This window comes from Lolium perenne, chromosome 6 (assembly GCF_019359855.2).
Source record: "Lolium perenne isolate Kyuss_39 chromosome 6, Kyuss_2.0, whole genome shotgun sequence".
Classification (NCBI taxonomy): domain Eukaryota; kingdom Viridiplantae; phylum Streptophyta; class Magnoliopsida; order Poales; family Poaceae; genus Lolium; species Lolium perenne.
In genome coordinates this window covers 235,179,361-235,201,570 of record NC_067249.2, presented here as the reverse complement: position 1 = coordinate 235,201,570, position 22,210 = coordinate 235,179,361, and the positions used below count along the sequence as shown (strand labels likewise).

The window sequence follows — 22,210 nt, the reverse complement described above, 5'->3', positions numbered from 1 at the left end:
ATGGAGGTTCAAGTCTCCGCGCTGTTGATGGACTGGCTTGGTGTTCCGGGCCGCAATGCTGGTGGTATGAAAGCGGGGATGTCAGCACATGTGAAGTTCAGAGTTCTACCTTTTCAGGGTGAAAATCCAATGTCTGGTCTTAACTGGTTGTACCTGGCAATGACCTTGTTGGAGGCATTGTTTTGAGAGCGGGGACTATCTTCAGGGTGAAAACCTAAGATCTTTGGTCGGGCGACGACGGTGTTGGTGCACTGTTTCCTTTTTGGAGGCGTCGCTTTTGGAGAGTTTGTATTTCAGGTGTTGTACTAGTGGTGGATGTATTGCTGTTGCTAGGCCTAGAATACTGTAGCGGGATTTTTATTTCTTAGTTTTATTTTCTCTTTTTTGGCTGTGTGCATCCGTACTGCCACTAGGGTGGGGCGTTGTTGCAGAGGTTAGGTGTAATTGGTATCTTTCGATATTAATATACTGCCTTTATCGAAAAAAATGCACCCGCGAGCTGAAATGAATATCTATACTAAAATATCTTATTAATCTTTTGCAGATGAAGTATTATGGAAAATATAGCTCTCACCAAGGTACCAACGAACATTAACAGGCGATGAAGCGCATCATCAGTTGTGTGTGAATGAATTGATGTACTATGTGTTTCCTTTCCCTTCCCGATACTTCAGTGTCGCTATCCTACTGCCATGGGAAGAATGCAAAATGATCGAACCATCTACCGGTTCATTGATTTCACGAGGTTTCATTCTCAAAGTCCTCTAGAAACGAGTGATGTGATGATGGAGTACCAGACAATTTCAGATGTGGCAAAATTTATGCGTGACGTCTCATTATGAAAAGTTCAATGTGCCAGTTGACATTTTGTAGCGTTCAGTTGACAGTTTGATTTGCAGTGCAAACAGACCAATGATCACCATTAACGATATGAAATATTTTTTTAAAAAAAGCATAAACTTTTTTTAAAAGGAAGAGACTCGAATCTTCCTTCTTGTTTAGTCCTGACCATCTCAAACCGGGAGGCGTGACCTTTGCCGCTGGGATTCACAGTTGACATTGGATGAGACCCCTCCGTTCCATCCCCCACGCCGCCGCTAGCTGCAGGTCACCGGCCGCCGGAGACCCGTCGTCGCCGATGACCACCCCCGGCGCGGCCACGCCCCCACGCTTCAAGCGAACCTCCCCCAGGAAGAAACTGCAGCCCCACAGCCGCCGCCTCGCCATTAACGTTGCCGCCGGAGAGGCCGAGGCTGCGCGGGCGTCCGTGGCGGCCAGGGCCACGCCATTGCTCCCCGCAACGCTGGTGGTGCCCGCGCAGTCGCTTGGAAGTATTCCGTTGCCTCGCGAGTTCTTCGAGGTGGACGCGCTCGACCTCGCCCCACGCCTCCTCGGCAAGCTCCTGCGCCGCGACCAAGTCGTCCTCCGCATCACCGAGGTGGTTGTGCTTTTGATTCTTTGGGAGGAGAGATATTTGTACTTGAAAAATGCCTCATTTTGTTTGATCAAGCTTATACACTACTACAGCTAGCATCAGGATCATGTTTTTGTTGCCCATTTTAGCATATTTCTTCCTTTGACAGCTAAATGTACTAGCATCATATTGTGAAATTCTACTAACATACATTCGTTTATTTCAATCAACACCCGAGTTTAGCACCATTTTCATCCTTCTTAAAGTTAGCAAAGTAGTAGTTGGCCAAGTTGTGCCAATTTTAAATTTATTGTTTACATTGGGTTCAGGTGGAGGCTTACAGGCCAAACGATTCCGCGTGCCATGGCCGATTCGGCGCCACGGCAAGAACTGCTCCCATGGTAGGCCGGTGCTTCCTTGCGCTGTCGAGCTTGATGAATGTTAATTGTGAAGTATTTTCAATTTTGATGTTGGCTGAGGTCTTCCCCATTGTCGGGGTGTAGTTTGGACCAGGAGGGCATGCATATGTGTACCTATGCTATGGGCTCCACATGATGCTCAATGTTGTTGCCGACAAAGAGGGTGTCGGGGCTGCTGTTTTGATCCGATCATGTGCTCCAGTTAGCGGTATGCGTTGCTCATTCATTCCATATAGATATATGCCAACAAATACTTTTGTACATGCACAGATGTACTAACACTAACAAGAGAAATATATAAGGATTTGAGGTGATATCTGTGAACCTTGACTGAAATGTGGTGCTTATTTTGTTTTGATTAGAAGATATATTGATTAAAGAGAAATCCCGTTGGAGTCGCCGGCTGGGCCTATGGCTCTTGCTTTGTTCGTTATTCCTGATTTTTTTTTCACCCGAAGCATTTCTGAATCATGCTTCTTATTTGAGAAACTATACTAATCCGAATTGTAGAGTGTGAGTTCTTGGAAGCATCTGAGTTATATTTAGAATATGTTTAAGTTTACTTTTGCCACCTCGCTGCCAAATGGTGGTAGTTGACGAGAAATAAAATATGTGAGCAAGAGTAGGAGCCGTGGCCATCTATTATCATGTGTTTCCCATTTCCATTGTAACTTGAACTCCATCCTCTATTTGTCCTAACGTTAGAAAATAAATCAAAGAAGTTTCTATCATTAGACAAGTGTAGTAGAACACCATATACAAATCAAGTTACTTTTACATGTTTGCACCATGAAATGGTATTCCTTTGTAGCCAACTGTTAATGCATGTGTTTGTCTGTGCAAGGATAGCCAATTTATCCCCCACTCCTTTCTAAGATCTAGTTTGAGCTGAATGTTGCACTTAATTGCTGTAGGACTAGATATCATTCAGCAGCGTCGAGGCCAACAAACCGAGAAACCAATCCTACTTACAGGACCAGGAAAGGTCTAGACCACTCGACATCAAGGCTTTTATTTTCTGAATGATGGTTGTTCCTACAACACTGTATCATAGCTGTTCTTGCCTTCTTATTCAGGTCGGCCAAGCTCTGGGGCTTTCCACTGATTGGTCGAACCATCCACTATATACCCCCGGTACGATTATATATTTCCAGTATTGCCGGAAACTGTCAGTGTCAGATGGTATTGTCTGAAACTGTTAGATGTCTTCGATGCATATTTACCCACCAATTTGTTTTGTGTATCAGGTGGATTGGAAGTACTGGATGGGCCAGAACCAGAGAACATTTTAGTTGGCCCCCGTGTCGGCATCGACTACGCATCATCCGAGCATGTCACAGCGCCGTGGAGGTTCGCGATCGCGGGCACTCCGTGGATCAGTGCTCCAAAAAACACTCTCAGGCCGCGGTGAAGAACTGGATGTGAGGAGAAGGGTGGCCCAGATGCACATAAACTGTACTTGTAACAGATAGAAGAGGGCGCACTGAAACATTTGACAACTATTCAGTTATCGTGCTATTGGAGCATCACTGTCCCTTGTTAACAACACTGCTCGTGTACATATATACCAGAGAACAAGCATTCTCCTCTGATAAATGGAGAGGGGTCAATATCTCCTGATCACGTTTCATTACTGTGAACCTGGAATTTGATACAGATTAAAGAAGAGTTGCTGTATTAAGCATATTTACACGCTTTGTTTTGGTAAACATCCTCGTGTAGCGACAATTGCGGCTCTATTGATCTTCTCTCCTTCTCCTTCTCCTTCCCCACTGGCGTGCGAAGGAGGTGGTGCCTGGTGCGAGGTAGCGATGGCTGCGCCAGGTGCAAACGACTACAGATGATCCAGCTTCGACACCTCACTATACCAACATATCATACTCCCTCCGTTTTTATTTGCGTTCTAGCTTTTTTCAAAATCAAATTTTCTCAAGTTTGACCAAAAATATTTGGAAAACTATCAACAACCATAATACCGAATGCATATAATATGAAAATATAGCTTATGCTGATTCTAGTACTACAACTTTTACATCGTCCATGTTAATGTTTTTCCTGAATATTTAGTTAAACTTTATAAAGTTTAACTTTGACTACACTTAAAACACAAACAAATTTTGAACGGAGGGAGTATGTCTCCTCTTCATCAGTGTCGTTATTCGACTATAGAAAATCCAGCTTCGATACCTCACTACCAAGTACCAATATATCATATGTCTCCTCCTTCTCGGTATCATCATTGTCCAAAACACAAGGAAATCTTTTTCTCCTTTTTATTACTTCCTCTTTTCTATTAGGACCATATTCATTTTTAGACACCTATTTTAGACGACTTAGATCTAACTAAATCTCAGTCAAGTGGCAGAGCTACCCTGCCGACGACGCCAAGGCCATTGGAGTGGGATTAATTCGAGCGAAAGAAGATGCCATAAAACTAACTGCTGGGCTGGGCTGGGCTGGGCTGGGCCCATTCTTTTTTTCGTTCATTAAATCGGAAGGGGCCCAAAAAAGGACAGGGAGGGGGAGAGAATGTCGCCGGCGGCGTGGGCGAGGAAGACGCTCTTAGTCGCCGCCGGCCGCAGATCCGCCCTGCCCTTTCAAAGCCACCGGTAAGTAGCCATCTCTATTTCTAATCCCAATAGTCATACACTCAGTAAGAGAGCTCTGTTGCAGCACCTACTCCGCCGGAGAAAGCGTCGCCGGCGGGCGGAAGAAGAGATCGGTGGGGCGGAGGGTGGTGGCTATCGGGGCCATCAGCCTCGCTGGCGGAGTGGCCCTCAGTGGAATCAACGACCTCGCTATCTTCCATGGATGCACCAGGTCTGCTCCCTGCTGATCTCTTGCAAACCTAGAGTAAATTACAGTTAAGACTAATCGTCATGCTCACTACCTAACCTAGCTACTACCTCCTACAGCACCATTTGCATATGCTGAAGATTCAAGGCTGCCAAGCTTAATTAGTGTTTAGCCAATTCCGAGGAGCTCATCATGCCAATTTCGTTGTGTCACAATTTGTTTCCATCATCATATATACGGACTAAAAACACTAGTTTACTCTTATGTGATCATGTAGCATATGTAGGATGTAGCCAATCCGTTCATTTCCTATTGTTCTATCTGTTCAGTGGATGGACTATCATTTGGTGAATGCAAACTTTTCTAGTTAATAATCCCCGCACATTAAACTCAGCTATCGTGTTGTTCATTATTTTTCTACCAAGAGGATTCCTTCTTTCATGCTTTAGCTATATGTTGTGCCTAATCCACATGAATACCACTATACCAGTGTTGTTTCATTTATTTTTTGCTTTAATTTTGTAGCTCACTAGACTCTGCTACCTTAATCATAATGTTCCGCTGTGTGTTCCCGGTATACCTTTGGACCTTTTCTCTGGATAGACTGTTTAGGATACGTATTATTCCCTTTTGTGATTAGCGCATGATACCTACAAGTGTGAATGTTGCTTACAGGAAGGCGATAGAGACGGCTACTGAGAACCGAGAGGTTGCAGAAGCGATCGGGGCACCTATACTAAGAGGACCATGGTATGATGCTTCAGTTGTTCTGGGCCATCGGCGGAGGTCCGTGTCGTGCACATTCCCCGTAACTGGGCCACAGGGGTCGGGGCTGTTTCAGATCGAGGCCATCCGGAATGGAGGTTAGTACTGCTTTTCCACTTGTTGTCGTGTCGGTTAAACAAGTGAATCATCGGTAGCAAGCACGAGAGCAAGCGATCGAAAAGGAGGAGAAAGAACCACGATAACCGGATGTTGTAGCCTGCTTTCCTGATTGAGATTCACATTTGGAATAAAAGGTCACTAGAGCTCGGGCTGTTGAAATTGGTCCAAGGTAGGGGAAGACATCAGTGGCAGTAGAATTGGCCTTAGCCCTTGTTTTCTACTAACAACTTGAGGCTTTGACCCTGTCATCGATCTCCTACATTCCTCTATTCCTTGCCCCTGACTAGCTTCTCTACACTCACAAAGATGGATCTTATTAGAAAAATGATAGTTGTAGCTTAGTTGCCAAAGGAATTTCGAATGTGGTCTTTATGTTCCTGTTACCCTGGTGTCTCAGTTCTAAAGTAAGGCTTGCTTACATGTGAAACAGGGGATGGCGTGCTCTCGTTTCTGCGGCACCATGACTGGGAGATACGTTCCATGGATGCTCATCTGGAAGTAGCTTCAGATGACGGCGAACTGAAAAAGGTTACCATAAACCTGGTGAGCAGCAGCGATGATCAGAGTAGTGGTGGGCAGTGTGAAGCAGAGGGTTTGAGCTGCTAGGATCACTTCATTTGGGAAAGAAGGAAGAATTTTGAGGTGGCAATAATTAAACATGAATTTCGTGTAATGCAACTTACTACTATCTATAGATAGTATCTCTGCTAGTGAATTGTCTATTCATAGCCTAGCGTAAGGTCGCCCTTACACAGATAACAATATCCAGTTAACCTGTTTTGAACAAGAAAGAAAAATGTATTGTCCAGAAGATTTAGGAGGAGACAGTGCTGGGCGATGGTTTGTACCATTTGCAGCCAGCTGTTTAGTTTGAGGATGGCAAGCATGCATGGTTTCCGGGCAATTGTGTAATACCTGAGCTAATAATCCCCGAATTCCTATACAATCGCAGCAGGAGGTGAGAAATTCAGAGGGAAGGGGTTGAGGGCCGAGCAGATTGATCCACTTGATTTTCCACTGTATGACTAGTTCCGCACCCAATAGAAATAAAAAGCTCGAGAAAGAATGACAATATAGCGACATAAGGCGTTAAAATGTTGAGCCTACAACCAAGCACAAGTCCTTGCCTGTAGCCTCGGGGGCTACTCCCATCGGAAACGCTGTTCGCGTGCCCGATGAAATGATAAAAAGTATAGTGAGCATATTTCGAGTTATACAAATAACTCTACATATACTCCCATCGGGAGGACAAGATAAGTCATCCGTTGACTCAATAAAATGTGCTAGGCTAACCCGTTTGCCCAGAATTTCTTCAGGTGCTACTCTGATGTTCTCCTGAGTCTATCAGTGGCAGCTCTAGATTAGGAATAGCTTTTGCTCCAAGATGTTTTTTTTTTTCAATTTACTTACATGGAAAACTGGATGCAATTGAGCACCTTAGGGAGCACCTTGAGGGAACAGCAGTACATATGCTACTTCTCGAATTCTCTTCAACACTCTAAATGGGCCATCGAATTTGGAATGTAGTTTGAGTGATCCTTGGAGACTGAGAGCCTGTAGGGTTGTATCTTCAGATGCAACATATCTCCTTGGGAGTTCCCTCTCTTTACTCTTGTAATCATATTTCTTGATTCTATCCTGGGCTTTGATCATTTTTTCCTTGATTGTTTGTGTTGCATGTTGCCTATCCTGTAAAATGCCTTGAGCTTCTTCACTTATGTGTCCAAGCAATACAATTTCAATTACTACTTGGAGTGGAGGAAAGCATGCAATGCCTGAAATGGAGTTCCAAAGATGCGTGATTTTGTAAACATTGGTTAACCCTCTCTGTTTGACCGGGTGATAGGATCCATGTGCTCATATTCATTCCTATATCTGCACCTTTTAGCAAGTTCTTGTCATGGAACACTAGTAAAAACCATCTCTCTGCCGAAGACAATGATTGAGGGCGAGCCATGTAATTTGTAAACACGGTCAATGCAAGCTGAGCTACTTGTTTCAGTCTATAGGGATGGCTAGGACTGATAGTGTGTAGGGATGGCTAGGACTGATAACATGGACAATGCAAGCCGGCGCACGTTTGCTTGGCTTCCAAACCGCGTCATAAAATTAAGACCTTATCTGGTGCTGCCGTGCTTAGCTTTGAGGTGCCGACCTTATCTTGGTGGGATAGTCGGTGCCGGCGGTGTCTCGCTTGCGCAGGCAAGAAAACGAGGCCGTGCTCACATCTATCTCGAAGAGAAAAACAGCAGATGAAGATGTCACATGGAGTGCTGAATCCAGGAAGCTTCTCACGACCAGCAAAGACTTGCGGGAATCGGCGAGGCGAACGTGTTGCCAACTTGCTGAGATGCATCGACCGGTGCCCGTCAGAATCGTCATATTCTGTTTCTTCAAGTGGTGCAGTTGTCAGATCTCTAGAAAGAATACAATACGCAGCAGTAGTTGTCTCGTCTTGCTGCTGACCATTTCAAAACAGCATCTCAACCCTCAACTCTCTAGCGCATGCACCACCATTGCCATTGGGTCTCCGATCTGCGGCGACAGGGTCAAATCAGCCGCTCTTCCAAGAAAGATTAACCAGCACCCAGATGAACTGAAACGTGTTCAACGAGTTAAACTGGCACTAGTAGAAATGCTGCTTAATCACGTCTGTCGGTCTGTGTATCGGAGAAAACCACTGCTTCCAGGATGGTGATCCTGCTTGTCGATGCGTAGACGAGACAAGTCCTTATCTGACTGGAGATTAAAGCGGATCGATTCCATATCCACGTCACACTGTCTTCGAAAGGGAGCCTAGTTACCGAACGCCGTCCAAATCTTCTTAGCAGCCTTCAGAATCAGACACGACACATTTCCCGCCAAGTCAGACCGACCCAACATACGCTGTGACGTGCTGACATAGGGACACCATATCAAAAATTTCAAGATCACAAACCAGCCAAAAATTCAGGAGTTGTTCTACAAGCTTAAGCTGCGCCTCCTTCCTGGCAAAGCAACGCGGCCAATCACAGCACTTCGCCCGCTTGCGTGCACGGCGACCGAGAGAAAACTAATCACCCCTTGCAATCGATCAACAGGCGAAAGCTCCCTCTATATAATGAGCAGAGAGTAGGCAAGCAAAGACCAAAACATCGGATCATTGATACACACAGAGCAACCTCATCTGCATTCTGCCACAAGCTCGTTCGCCAGCCAGCCAGCTTCTTCACTCAACCGATATCTCGCTCGCTCGACACCGGAAGACATGGAGGATGCCCTCATGATGTCGCCAGAGCTCCGCGACGTGCTGGCCAAAGTGGTCGCGTTCATCCTCGTGCAGGGGCTCGTCTACCTCATCCTCACCAACTCCTCTGACGTCTTCTCCAAGAACAAGATTCTCAGGTCCCTCAGCTTCCGGACCATGCGCTCCATGAGAGTGCGGCGCCTCCTCGCGCCGCTCTCCGACGTCCCCGTCGGCACCGACGACCTGGGATCCGCGCCGCCGCCTTCTCCGTCGTATCTTTCCAGGTCGTGCTCGTCGCGCCGCGGGGGTGACCGCCAGGACTAGGATAAGAGGTGCCTGCATTGGAGCTAGCGAGTGCTAAAATTAGCTCTGACCGGATGAGTAGCTTTGGTAGTTCCGAACTGTCACTTCCATTGATGATGTTCATTGAGTATTTGTGTTGAATTGGGAGGATGGATCATTTGACCCAATACATCTTGTCTGCTTCAACGATACTGGATTGGTTAGTTCTTCAGAATCTACAGCAAAAACTTTGCCACTTCCATTGATGATGTTCTATTTTTTTTGAAACGCCAGACAAAAGCTTTGCCCGTTTTATTGATTAGGACGAAAGATGTCCGATTAATTACGAAAAACCAAGCGAAAACCAAATTTCATTAATGACCAATAAAACAAGGGTTGCGTTGTTAATTACAAAAGGCGAAAACTAAGAGTCGTGTGCCTCCGCGGTGGCTTCATAGGCATGCTGGCCCGGCCGAAACCCAGCTAGAATTGGTGTGCATGCCGATGCGTCCGGTCTGTAAAATAGCGTGTTGTGTTGTATATAGTTTTGGTTATGGACTCTCCTATATCTCCGTGTATAGTTTGGAGAGGATTTGGGAAGTCCTAACCAAACGATCTTACCTTGTAAATTGTCGGTGCGTTTGGCACCTATATTAACACGTACGCGGCCTGAGGCAAAGGGTACGCTTAACCCTAGCAGTTTTCATATGGTATCAGAGCCATCTTCTTCCTAAAAACACATCTACAATCTGGTCGTGATCCATGGCGGCGTCGTCAAGCTCTCTCGCCGGCAACTCCCTTAGCCGTGATGTGTCAGAGAAGCTCACGCCGGACAACTTCCTGGTATGGAAGGCTGTGGTTCTACCTGCGGTTCGCGGTGCTCGTCTGTTTGGGTACCTCGATGGATCTGTCAAAGCACCACCGGAGAAGATCATCGTTGAGAAGCTCATCAATGGGAAGACGGTGGAAGAAGAGGAAGAGAACGCCCTTTATGCGGCGTGGATAGAGAAGGATCAGCAGGTTCTGGCCTATCTCCTCAACTCAATTTCTCGAGAAGTGTTGATACAGCTTACTGAACATCAGACAGCACATGAGACCTGGAAGGCGATCCAGGTAATGTTTGCCTCGCAATCTCGCGCACGAGTTCAAAATCTCCGTCGACAGTTGAACGAGCTGAAGAAGAGGGAGATGAGCGCACCAGTATACATCGGCAAGTTAAAGGCTATTGTTGATGAACTGGCTATGGCCGGGAAAAAGCTGGATGACGATGATGTCATCGATGCAGTTGTTCATGGACTGGATGCGGAGTATAATCCGCTTGTAGAGGCGATCAACGCCCGAATTGCATCTACTGGAATCAGTCTAAGTGAGGTCTACTCCATGTTGCTCTCGACAGAAGCCCTGATTGCATCGCAGAACGAGGACGGTGGTACTGGCTTCTCTGCTAACCTGGCCTCCAGTGGTGGTGGCAGCGGTGGCTCTGGTCACCGAGGCGGATATGGAGGAAATCGTGGAGGCTACGGCTCTGATCGCGGTGGCTACAACAATTACAATCACTACAACAATCGTGGTGGCTATCAGGGCTACGGTGGTGGTCGCGATGGACAAAGGGGGCGTGGAGGTTACAATGGAGGAGGAAACAACTCGCATCAGCAGCAAGACAATCGCCCCAGGTATACTGGTCCGCCGTGTCAGATCTGTAGCAAGCCTGGTCATCCGGCCTACAAGTGCTTTAAAAGGTTCAATAGAAACTTTGTCACACCTGAGCCACAAGTAAATGCTGCAACGACTGGCTCGCATGGAGGAGACCCACACTGGTACATTGACACAGGCGCAACTGATCATATCACGGGGGAGCTTGAGAAACTAGCTGTCCGTGACCGCTACAATGGCAATGAACAAGTCCACACAGCTAGTGGACAAGGTATGGCAATTCAACATATTGGTCATGCAACTTTTCATACTCATGATCGTCCCATACATCTTAAAAATGTTTTACATGTTCCGCAAGCAACTAAGAGTCTTATCTCTGCATCCAAACTTGTCTCTGATAATGATTCCTATGTCGAAATTCACCCTCGTTTCTTTGCTATTAAGGATCAAGCTTCGGGGAGAACTCTTCTTCACGGCGCGAGTAGGAATGGCCTCTACCCTCTTCATGATGCATCTCCACCAAATACCAAACAAGTTCTTAGCACAAGTGCTTCATCCGCTCGGTGGCATGCACGCCTTGGTCATCCTTCTTCGGCTATAGTTCAGCAAATCCTTAGTAGCAATAATATTCCATGTTCCAGTAAACATGATGAGTCAGTTTGTGATGCGTGTCAAAAAGGCAAGATGCATCAATTGCCTTATCCTAGATCTTCTAGTGTGTCTAGTGCTCCTTTGGAGCTTATTTTCTCAGATGTTTGGGGTCCTGCTCCTATTTTTGTTGGTCGCTATAAGTACTATGTGAGTTTTATTGATGATTTCAGCAAATTTACATGGATTTACTTGCTCAAAAATAAGTCTGATGTGTTTCAGAAATTTCGAGAGTTTCAACAACATGTGGAACGTCTTTTTGATCGAAAAATTCTAGCTCTACAATCTGATTGGGGTGGAGAGTATCAAAAACTCAACTCCTTTTTCTCCCGGATTGGGATTTCCCATCACGTGTCTTGCCCTTATGCCCATCAGCAAAATGGGTCTGCGGAGCGCAAACATCGTCACATAGTAGAGGTTGGTCTTTGCCTCCTAGCTCATGCGTCTATGCCTCTTAAATACTGGGACGAGGCTTTCCTTACTGCTGTCTACCTTATCAATCGTCTGCCTAGTAAAGTTATTCAACACAAGACACCCTCTGAAATCTTGTTTAAAACAACCCCAGACTACTCTTTTCTTCGTACTTTTGGATGTGCTGTCTGGCCAAATCTTCGTCCCTATAATCAACACAAACTTCAGTTCCGTTCCAAACAGTGTGCCTTCCTTGGTTATAGTGGCCTTCACAAAGGTTACAAATGCTTAGATATCTCCACTGGTCGTCTGTATATCTCTCGTGATGTCACCTTTGATGAGTCTGTTTTCCCTTTTTCCCAGCTTCGCCCAAATGCAGGAGCCTTGCTTAAGGCTGAACTTCTCCTTTTGCCCTCTGTTTTGCGCAACCCCTCAATTTTGGATCAGGAGAATGAACTGCGGCATGATCATATGTCTGTTTCTGCTAATTTTTCTCTTGATGACAGTATGCAGGAGGTTTCTGTTGCAGGAAATCCGGGCCGCAATCCCGGAGTAGATGCACCTGAACATTCTCTGGAGATTCCGACTGGATCAGCGTCGGGATCCGTGCCCTCGCAGTCTGAACCACACGACTCCGCGTCGTCGGGTGTGCCCTCCTCTCCAAGCCAGCCACGTGGTGCCTCCTCCACCGTGGGTTCGCCCGCGCCAGGGTCCCCGCTCCTCTCCCGTGCGGAGGTGGCCGACAGTCCGTCGTCTAGCGCCAGTTCCCGCCCAGCTGAGGATCCCGAGGCTGGCCTGTCCTCTGCTGCTCCCGATCCCGAGAGATCTTTGCAGCTGGGATCTTCTGTGCCTCCTCCGTCTACAGCAGTTTCTGTGCCTGTACAACGAGTTCGTACACGTTCTCAGAGTGGTATTGTTCAACCGAAAGCACTCCCTGATGGTTTTATTCGCTGGAGTAATTTTTGTGCTACTGGTGAACCTGAAAATCTTCAAGAGGCACTTAGTCATTCTCAGTGGAAGGCAGCCATGGATGAGGAGTTTTCTGCACTTATGCACAATAATACTTGGCACTTGGTTCCACCTCCGTCTGGCAGTAATGTTATTGACTGCAAATGGGTCTATAAAGTTAAGCACCATGCTGATGGGTCTCTTGATCGTTACAAAGCACGTTTGGTTGCTAAGGGTTTTAAACAGCGCTATGGGATTGACTATGAAGACACTTTCAGTCCTGTTGTTAAGGCTGCTACTATTCGTCTCATTTTGTCATTTGCTGTTTCTCAAAATTGGGTCATGCACCAGTTAGATGTGAAGAATGCGTTCCTTCATGGCGTTCTGGAAGAAGAGGTCTTTATGAGGCAACCTCCTGGTTATGCGAGTTCTGAACATCCTGACTATGTGTGCAAACTTGATAAAGCACTCTATGGACTTAAGCAAGCTCCTCGTGCATGGTACTCTCGATTGTCCTCTAAGCTTCATGCTCTTGGTTTTAAGGCTTCTAGAGCTGATATCTCATTATTCTTTTATCACAAGCATGGAGTTACAGTATTTATGCTGGTTTATGTGGATGATATTATTGTTGTCAGTTCCTCTAGTGCTGCTGTCACAGCTCTTCTTCATGATCTGCGCATGGACTTTGCTCTCAAGGATCTTGGATCTCTTCACTATTTTCTTGGCATTGCAGTTAAGCATTTGCCTAATGGTGTCTTGTTGACTCAAGAACAATATATTTCGGATATTTTGCAGCGTGTTGGCATGGGGGAGTGTAAGGCTGTTACCACCCCGCTTTCTACATCCGAAAAACTGTCTATAACTGAAGGTGATCCTCTTACTGCTGAAGATGCAACTCGGTATCGAAGTATAGTAGGTGCTCTTCAATATGTGACTTTAACTTGCCCAGATATCTCCTTTTCTGTTAAGGTGTGTCAGTTTCTACATGCTCCTACATCTCTTCATTGGGCAGCTGTGAAAAGGATACTTCGATATTTAAAGCACACTATGTCTCTTGGACTGAAACTTGTTAAGTCAGAGTCCACATTAGTGAGTGCTTTTTCAGATGCAGACTGGGCAGGTTGCACAGATGACAGGAGATCTACTGGAGGTTTTGCTGTTTTCTTTGGTGGTAATCTTATATCTTGGAGTGCTCGAAAGCAAGCTACAGTGTCCAGGTCAAGTACTGAAGCTGAGTACAAATCCTTGGCAGATGCAACTGCTGAAGTAATATGGGTACAGGTCTTGTTGACAGAATTGGGAATAAGACATCCAAAGGCAGCATCGTTGTGGTGTGATAATCTGGGAGCTACATACTTATCAGCTAATCCAGTGTTCCATGCTAGGACAAAGCATATAGAGGTAGACTATCACTTTGTTCGAGAAAGAGTTGCTAATAAGCAATTGAATATTAGGTTTATTCCTACGGGTGATCAAGTTGCTGATGGATTCACCAAGCCATTGTCAGTTCGACAGTTAGAGGCATTTCGTAACAATCTCAACTTAGATAAGTTTAGATTGAGGGAGGGTGTAAAATAGCGTGTTGTGTTGTATATAGTTTTGGTTATGGACTCTCCTATATCTCCGTGTATAGTTTGGAGAGGATTTGGGAAGTCCTAACCAAACGATCTTACCTTGTAAATTGTCGGTGCGTTTGGCACCTATATTAACACGTACGCGGCCTGAGGCAAAGGGTATGCTTAACCCTAGCAGTTTTCATACGGTCAACTACCGTCTTTGGCAGTAGTCGTAGTTCCCTCGAAATTTTGGCAAAAGAGACGACCTGCCCCAACGAATTAGCAAAAAAGACCACCTATAAATTAAATTAACAAAAAAACCACTTCTTACTGGCGGTAGTGCCCCAGCTGACACGTGGAGACGTGCTGCCGGAATAGATGGCTGCAGGGGTTGTCGTCGCCAGGCGTGGCGGCACGTTTGCCGGCCAGCGCCAGCCGTCAGTCGTTGTAGGCTTGGCGGCAGGATCATCATCCCTATCTGGTCCATTTGTGTTACATGGCAATCCATATAAATAACATCAATGAGTTTTAGTTTAATTTGAGCCGCCTATTTTGCTTAGGTATCTCCAACAGGGAGACGGAAACGGATGCGTCCACGCGGGCTGTAAATGCGTATGTATCATGTTTCAGCGGCCCGACGCATAGTGTTTGGACAATCCACGTAGACCCAAACACGGCTTAAATATGCGGTACATTTGCGTCTGCGCGGATAGAGCGGTCGTCTGCATGCTTCTCGCATGGGCGCCTGGCAGCGACACAGATGTTTCGTCTTCAACGCGGCATGACTTACGGGTGGCGCGCTGCAACTTTTCAGGGCCACGTTAATAGCGCGCCTCGGCTTCCACGCGCGTGCGCTGGTGGGCGGTGGCGTAGTGGCAGGCCATTGAAGGCGAGATGGCGTCCGAGCCTTTAAAGGTCGGCTGGTGGCGCCCAATTTCTCGAGCACAACATTGTCACGATCCGCCATATCCACCCGACCGACGCCATGGGGAAGAAATCTTGGCCGTTCCGCAAAACCGAGAAAGACCACGAGGATAGCGGCTCGCGGTCCGGCAAGAAGCCGCGGGTTGGGAGGCACGTCCGCATCGAGTTAGCGCGCCGCCTGCGGGCGGGGGCGGAAACCGGTCGGTGCCATGGTCGGATGCTAACTTGCCAGGAGGAGGCTGGTACCTAAACTCCAGGCGCTTGTCGGTCCCCCCGTGCCACGCGAGGGTCGAGAGCGCCATGACGATGTGCGCCGCCGCCGAGCCATCTTGCCGGCCGATCTCCGAGAAGACCCAGCCGCCGAACATTAGCTAGGAGGAGGCCATTGCCATGGCACTGGCCAATAGCGAGCTCGAAGGAGCAGGAGTCAGCGCGCGGGCATTGGAACGTGTTGTCGTGGCCAGAGGATTCGCCGGCCTCCCCTGCGCGAGTGCCGACTCGCGAAGCTGGATGGCGAGCCCGTCCCACATAGCGAGCTCGTTGAGCTCGCTTTGGCCGCACCATGGAAATGGCCTCCTCCTCGGTAATGTCGGGCGGCGCGCGTCGAACTCTCACGTCCCGAAGGAGATCCAGTTGTAGGAGTGGAGCGCGTACGCCGGATCTTCTCGGAGACCGGCCGGCAAGATGGCTCGGCGGCGGCGCATGTCATCACGACGCTCTCGGCCCTCGCGTGGCACGGGGGGGGGAGGGGGGACGTCACACGCCTGGAGTTGAGGTACCAGGCCCCTCCAGGCAGGTTAGCGTTCGACCATGGCACCGATCGGTTTTCCTCCCAGAGGCGGCGCGGGAAATCGATGCGGACGTACCGCCCGACCCGCGGCTTTTTGCCTGACCGCGAGCACGACCGTTTGCGTCGATCCGTTGGAGATGCACAAAGCAAAATAGGCGGCTCAAATAAAACCAGGTAGGGATCATGAAGATGATCCTGCCTGCAGGTGGCCTTGACGACACAAACGGGGCGGCAGGTCCCACACCGTTTAACGGCGACTGACAGCTGGCGCTGGCCCGTAAACGTGCCGCCACGCCTTGCGACGACAACCCCTGCCGTCATCTACTTCGGCGGCACGTCTCCACATGTCAGCTGGGGGCGCTGCCGTCACTGAGAAGGTGGTTCTTTTTGTCAATTTAATTCGTAGGTGGTCTTTTTTGCCAATTCGTTGGGGTAGGTGGTCTCTTTTGCCAAAATTTCTAGTCCCCTCCCATGCTTCCACGGTATTGCTAGCCCATATTTAAGCTACTTTTGCCCCTACTTCGAACGCACGGCCCCAAACCTCCCTAGTTCTTTGTAGATTCATTCGCCGAGATGGTCTCTTTTCTGCAGATGCTCCACATGTTCCAGGCCTACCGCGGCGACCACAAAGGTGCCAATTTCAAGTTCCTCCACGTTTTCTTAAGGATTGAAACGTGTGAGAAGTGGAAAAAGACTCGCCTGACCCTAGCCAAGACCAAGGACGACGTGTACAAGCCGGACTCCCGTTGCCCCGGCGTCCGAGGGCAGGCCAGAGCAATCCAAGGGTGGCGAAAAGCCATGGGACCTCCTGGCGAGCGGTTGCAGGCTTCAATCGACGCGTGCATAGCAGACGCCAGAGCCCATGGCGAGCAGAGGCAGGTGAAGGCCGACGAGAGGTGGAAGCTGCATTTTCAAAAGAATGACGTGAAGATCGAGTTGCTCAAGAGCACCGCCACTGCGACTAAGAAGAACACAGATCTACAGTTTCTTCTGGGAGAAAACACGGCGGCCGTAAGTAGCGCTGGTGTGAACACCGAAACGCTATCGTCGCCCGCGCTGGGAGGCAAAGGGCTGGAGATGCTCTTATCTTGGCGAGACAGTCGGTGCTGGCGGTGTTTCGCTTGTGCTGGCAAGAAAACGAGGCCGTGCTCACATCTGGAAAAATAAAAAGCAAATGAAGACGGCACATGGAGTGCTGGTTGAATCCAGGAAGCTTGCAAAGACTTCCGGGAATCGGCAAGGCGAACCTGTTGCCAAGTTGCTGAGATGCATCGACCGGTTCGGCGGTGCCCGTCAGGATCGTAATATTCTGTTTCTTCAAGTGGTGCAGTCAGATCTCCTAGAAAGAATACAATACGCAGCAGTAGTCGTCGTGTCTTGCTACGGACCGATTTAAAACCTCATCTCATCTCAACTCTCAAGCGTGTGCACCACCATTGCTATTGGGTCTCCGATCTGCGGCGACAAGGTCAAATCAGCCGCTCTTCCAAGAAAGATTAACCAGCCATGCCTTGCTCCCGGATGAATTGAAACATGTTCAACGAGTTAAACTGGCACTAGTAGAAATGCTGCTTAATCACGCCTGTCGGTCTGTGTGTCGGAGTAAACCACTGCTTCCAGGATGGTGATATTGCTTCTCGATGCGTCGACGAGACAAGTCCTTATCTGGCCGGAGAATCGGATCGATTCCACGTCACCGGCACTGTTTAACAGCCGTTCACTGTCTTTGAAAAGGAGCCTAGTTACCTAACCCCAGCCGTCCAAATCTTCTTAGCAGCCTTCAGAATCAGACACGACACATGTCCCGCCAAGTCAGACTGATCCAACATACGCTGTGACGTGCTAACACAGCGACACCACATCAAGAATTTCAAGATCCCAAACCAGCAGCTTGTTCTACAAGCTTAAGCTGCTCCTCCTTCCTGGCAAAGCAACGCCGCCAATCACAGCACTTCGCCCGCTTGCGTGCACGACGACCCAGAGAAAACTAATCGCACCTCGCAATCGATCAACAGGCCCAAGCAGCCAAGCTCCCTCTATATAAAGAGCAGAGAGTAGGCAAGCGAAGACCCAACATCTAATCATTGATACACACTAGCAGAGAGTTCGCCAGCCAGCCAACTTATTCAGCCGATCTCTCGCTCGCTCGCCGCCGGAAGCCATGGAGGACGCCCTCATGATCTCGCCGGAGCTCAGGGACGTGCTGGCCAAGGTGGCCGCGTTCCTGCTCGTCCAGGGGCTGGTCTACCTCATCCTCACCAACTCCTCCGACGTCTTCTCCAAGAACAAGATCCTCAGGTCCCTCAGCTTCAGGACCATGCGCTCCATGAGCGTGCGCCGCCTCCTCGCGCCGCTCTCCGACGTACCCGTCGGCACCGACGACCTGGGCTCCGAGCCGCCTTCGCCGTCGTATTTTTCGAGGTCGTGGTCGTCGCGCCGCGGGGGTATGCGCGAGGACTAGGATAGGACGTCCCTGGAGCGGGTGCTAAAGTTAGTTCTGACGGATGAGTAGTTCTGGACAGTCATGGGATTGCTATTTGGGGTTTGAGATTTCAGAATGATATCTGAACTCTCGCGTAAATTAGAGTAGGTTGGTCTTGTAAATATGTTCATTGAGTATTTGAGCTGAATTGATTATTTGAACCAATACAAATTTTCTGCTATAGAGATTGTGGATTGGTTAGTTCTTCAAGATTTGAGGCAAAAGCTTTGCTGGTTCCATTGATGATCAATAAAATGAGGGTTGCATGGTTAATTACAAAAGAAAACGGGTGAAAGATAGGAATGGTGTGCCTCCGCGAGGGCTTTATGGGCCTGTTGGGCATGTTGGGTCCAGTCGGATCCAATTAGGACTGGTGTGGCTGCAGCTACTTTCGGTGGACTACCGTCTTTGGCGGTGGAGGTAGTCCCCTCCTGCACGACCACCGTACTGCCGGCCTCGATTCAAGCTACTTTTGCCTCTACCTTGCAGCCCTCGTGACGGTAACCTCGATGAGACGATGATGGCGGCTTCATGACCATAGTGGCGCATGTAAGTGGACGGTGAGTTTGGTGGTGTCGAGGCTCAATCCTCGCAAGGCTCCTATGCATCGGATCGCCCAGGGGTTGTGGATAGGGTTTATTTTTTTGGGAGAAATCCTTGTCAGCTCGCCCGACAACGAAGCGGTGCCGCCCTCAGGTGGCAGCATTCCTTCCTGAAAGGTGTCGTGGCCACCCCTCGTACACTTCCCTCTGTGTCCAGCAACATTCGCTTTTCTTCTTAAAAGTGTTGCTTGGTATGTGAAAATTCGGGGCTAGGAGCGCGGTGGAACTTCTCCAAAGGGTACAGCGGTTGCGGGTTTCCTTTTGTTTCTTGACGGTTTATTTTGGGCATGTGTTTGCTGCCGCCTCCAACATTTTCTTTCGTTTCGAGACTCTCGTGGTTGTATCGGGTGGTTGCTACATTAATATAGCATGGCGAAGACCTATCTGGAGGAGATACAGTCACACAGCAGGAGGTAAGAAATATTTAAGGAATTAAGGTGATAAATTGAGAGAGAAGGGGGTTCTACCAGGGCTTGATGGGGGCCAAAGGGGAAGAGAGGGTCTTTGCCCTTGGCACCGATCTTTGGGGAGAAGATCAGAAGATTTCGGACGACGAAAATTGGGGCGTTGAAGTCGCTTTCACCGCTTTGGAGCTCGACGAGGTCCTGGCTAGTATGAAACCTGACTCTGCGCCGGGGCCGGACGGGCTTCCGGTCCTGTTCTTCAAGCGATTCTGGGGAATCCTGAGAGAACCTATTCTGCAGATGCTGAATGACTTCGCCCTAGGGAGGGTCGACATTGCCCGGTTGAACTTTGGGATCATCTCTCTCATCCCCAAGGTCAAAGGAGCGGAGCAGATCACACAGTTTAGGCCGATCGCGCTCATTAATGTCATCTTCAAGTTTGTGGCTAAAGCGTATGCGATTAGATTAGCACCGCTAGCTCATAGGACGGTGGACCGGAGCCAATCTGCCTTCATCAAAGGGAGATGTCTGCACGAGGGCGCTCTGGCCCTCCACGAGATTGCACATGAACTCCGAGTGGGAAAGCAAGAGGGCTTGCTTCTCAAGCTGGATTTTGAGAAGGCCTATGACAGGGTCAGCTGGGACTTCTTACAGGAGATTCTCTTACGAAAGGGATTCTCGGCATGGGTTGTGCACCGCCTTATGCAGTTGGTCAAAGGGGGCCAAACGGCGATAAACGTGAACGGGGAAATTGGACCGTATTTTCGGAATGCGAGGGGCGTTCGTCAAGGGGACCCACTCTCCCCGATCCTGTTTGACTTCATTGTAGATGGGCTGGCAGCCATCCTGGCTAAGGCTAACCTGGCGGGACATATCGAGGGTGTGATCCCGCATCTCATCCCGGGGGGGGGGGGGGTGACACATCTACAATACGCCGATGATACGATGGTTCTGATCAGGCCAACAGGCGCAGGGATTGCGAACCTAAAGGCACTACAAGAAAAGTTCTGATAGACAACGTCTCAAAATCGTCCGCTAAGGGGTATTTTTCGTCGCCTATGGGCCTAACCCGACGATATGGGTTCTGTTGTCGAAACTGCGTCAGGCAAAGTCCTACCACATATTTTTCGGTCCGTCGCGCTTGGGTGCCCTTCCGCCACGGAAAATCGGACCGTTGCAGAAATGTTTCCGGGAGCCCGTTGACTGCTGACGTCATGCAAACTGCCACGTGGCAGACGCCGTTAACTGGAAGTTAACGGCGTTAACCGCTGAAACCCCGTGGTAGATGGCGAGTGCCCACACGAGGCTGCCACGTCTTAAGCGGGCCCGCCCATTAAGTTTGCGGGCCGGGCCAGCTGACTTAGTTTGACCGGTCAACTATATAGCTGGGCTGGTCCATTAGTTACGTGGGCGGGCCTACCCTCTAAGGTTGATCGGTCAAAACATTAATGGGCCGGCCCACTAAGCATGTGGGCGGGCCGAATGCACTCGTTTGACCAGGTCAACAGGCAAAAGGGCCGGCCCACAAAACATGTGGGCCACTTTCATGTTATTGGGCCGGCCCATTTACCAAGTGGGGTCCACCTTAAAGCAAGTGGGCCGGCCCAAGAAGTTATTGGGCCGGCCCAATTAGCACGTGGGTCCCACTTTCCTGCTATTGGGCCTGTCCATTTAGTACGTGGGGTCCACATTAGAGCAAGTGGGCTGGCCCAACAGGCCAGTGGGCCGGGCCAAAAGCACAGGTGGGTCCCACTTTCCTGTTAAAGGGCCAGCCCATTTAGTATGTGGGGTCCACCATATAGCAAGTGGGCCGGCCCAACAAGATAGTGGGCCAGGCCAAAAACACAGGTGGGTCCCACTTTCCTGTTAAAGGGCCGACCCATTTAGTATGTGGGGTCCACCATATAGCAAGTGGGCCGGCCCAACACGCTAGTGGGCCGGGCCAAAAACACAAGTGTGTCCCACTTTCCTCTTAAAGGGCCGGTCCATTTAGTATGTGGGTCCACCATGTAGCAAGTGGGCCGGCCCAACAAGATAGTGGGCCGGGCCAAAAGCACAGGTGGGTCCCACTTTCCTGTTAAAGGGCCGGCTCATTTAGCATGTAGGGTCCACCTTATAGCAAGTGGGCCGGCCCAACAAGATAGTGGGCCGGGCCAAAAACACAGGTGGGTCCCACTTTCCTCTTAAAGGGCCAGCCCATTTAGTATGTGGGATCCACCACAAAAGCAACTGGGCTGGCCCAACTAGTTAGTGGGCCGGCCCAGTAGTGGGTGCGGTCCACCTTAAAGCAAGTGGGCCGGCCCAATTAGAGTGTGGGGTCCTCCGTAAATCAAGTGGGCTGGCCCAATAAGTAAGTGGGCCAGCCCGTTTAGTTGTTGTTTATATGCCGGCATAATAGGCGCTTTGGGATTTTGCGGGCCGGCACATATGTGATTTCGCTTAATTGGGCCGTTTAAGGGATGGGAATTCGTGATTTAGATACTGAGAATATTTACGCAGCAATGATTTCTGTCGGATAGCCTCACTTACCACAAGCACCAAAGAAAAAATGCGCGAAAGAACTATAAAAACTAACTAAATATTACATCAGCTGCACGGCTTTGAAAAAATATTACAGAACCCAGAGAAATTGAATGGTAATTAAACCTAGCAATACAATGAAGCGATCCGGCAATCTTTTAAGTTGTCCATGCAGCACCTATATCTGAAACAAAGACATTACAAGTTAAGACAACAACAATGGAAAGGCAAAGACACTACAATATTGTTT

At 48.8% G+C, this 22,210-nt stretch overlaps 5 protein-coding genes across 5 annotated transcripts; all 5 read left to right on the top strand.

Annotated features, from left to right (window-relative positions):
* Window positions 1-1,018: 1,018 nt before the first annotated feature.
* Window positions 1,019-3,463, top strand: LOC127306031 (DNA-3-methyladenine glycosylase). The gene is made up of 6 exons (XM_051336631.2): window positions 1,019-1,438; window positions 1,744-1,815; window positions 1,918-2,041; window positions 2,748-2,818; window positions 2,910-2,967; window positions 3,081-3,463. Exons 1-6 carry the CDS (start codon window positions 1,064-1,066, stop codon window positions 3,242-3,244), a joined length of 864 nt encoding a protein of 287 aa, XP_051192591.1. The 5' UTR covers window positions 1,019-1,063; the 3' UTR covers window positions 3,245-3,463.
* Window positions 3,464-4,303: 840 nt separating this feature from the next.
* On the top strand, window positions 4,304-6,418 carry LOC127306035 (uncharacterized). The gene is made up of 4 exons (XM_051336636.1): window positions 4,304-4,442; window positions 4,507-4,653; window positions 5,305-5,492; window positions 5,945-6,418. The coding sequence occupies exons 1-4, from the start codon at window positions 4,363-4,365 to the stop codon at window positions 6,118-6,120; spliced, it is 591 nt and encodes a 196-aa protein (XP_051192596.1). The 5' UTR covers window positions 4,304-4,362; the 3' UTR covers window positions 6,121-6,418.
* A 2,044-nt stretch (window positions 6,419-8,462) lies between these two features.
* Window positions 8,463-9,184, top strand: LOC127306036 (uncharacterized). The gene has a single exon (XM_051336637.2). The coding sequence runs from the start codon at window positions 8,762-8,764 to the stop codon at window positions 9,062-9,064; it is 303 nt and encodes a 100-aa protein (XP_051192597.1). The 5' UTR covers window positions 8,463-8,761; the 3' UTR covers window positions 9,065-9,184.
* A 600-nt stretch (window positions 9,185-9,784) lies between these two features.
* On the top strand, window positions 9,785-14,260 carry LOC139832647 (uncharacterized). Its single transcript, XM_071822454.1, has 2 exons — window positions 9,785-10,946; window positions 12,114-14,260. The coding sequence occupies exons 1-2, from the start codon at window positions 9,785-9,787 to the stop codon at window positions 14,258-14,260; spliced, it is 3,309 nt and encodes a 1,102-aa protein (XP_071678555.1).
* A 3,672-nt stretch (window positions 14,261-17,932) lies between these two features.
* On the top strand, window positions 17,933-18,605 carry LOC127306040 (uncharacterized). The gene has a single exon (XM_051336641.2). The coding sequence runs from the start codon at window positions 18,114-18,116 to the stop codon at window positions 18,411-18,413; it is 300 nt and encodes a 99-aa protein (XP_051192601.1). The 5' UTR covers window positions 17,933-18,113; the 3' UTR covers window positions 18,414-18,605.
* Window positions 18,606-22,210: the final 3,605 nt, after the last annotated feature.

Excerpts from the sequence above, each read along its gene's own strand:
- LOC127306031 (XM_051336631.2), top strand. The coding sequence starts at position 1,064 with ATGAGACCCCTCCGTTCCATCCCCCACGCCGCCGCTAGCTGCAGGTCA. Across the intron at positions 1,816-1,917 it reads CGGCAAGAACTGCTCCCATG|TTTGGACCAGGAGGGCATGC; the intron begins GTAGGCCGGTGC and ends GTCGGGGTGTAG. Across the intron at positions 2,968-3,080 it reads CCATCCACTATATACCCCCG|GTGGATTGGAAGTACTGGAT; the intron begins GTACGATTATAT and ends TTTGTGTATCAG.
- LOC127306035 (XM_051336636.1), top strand. The coding sequence starts at position 4,363 with ATGTCGCCGGCGGCGTGGGCGAGGAAGACGCTCTTAGTCGCCGCCGGC. Across the intron at positions 4,443-4,506 it reads CTGCCCTTTCAAAGCCACCG|CACCTACTCCGCCGGAGAAA; the intron begins GTAAGTAGCCAT and ends GCTCTGTTGCAG. Across the intron at positions 4,654-5,304 it reads ATCTTCCATGGATGCACCAG|GAAGGCGATAGAGACGGCTA; the intron begins GTCTGCTCCCTG and ends TGTTGCTTACAG.
- LOC127306036 (XM_051336637.2), top strand. The coding sequence starts at position 8,762 with ATGGAGGATGCCCTCATGATGTCGCCAGAGCTCCGCGACGTGCTGGCC.
- LOC139832647 (XM_071822454.1), top strand. The coding sequence starts at position 9,785 with ATGGCGGCGTCGTCAAGCTCTCTCGCCGGCAACTCCCTTAGCCGTGAT. Across the intron at positions 10,947-12,113 it reads CCACACAGCTAGTGGACAAG|GAGCCTTGCTTAAGGCTGAA; the intron begins GTATGGCAATTC and ends GCCCAAATGCAG.
- LOC127306040 (XM_051336641.2), top strand. The coding sequence starts at position 18,114 with ATGGAGGACGCCCTCATGATCTCGCCGGAGCTCAGGGACGTGCTGGCC.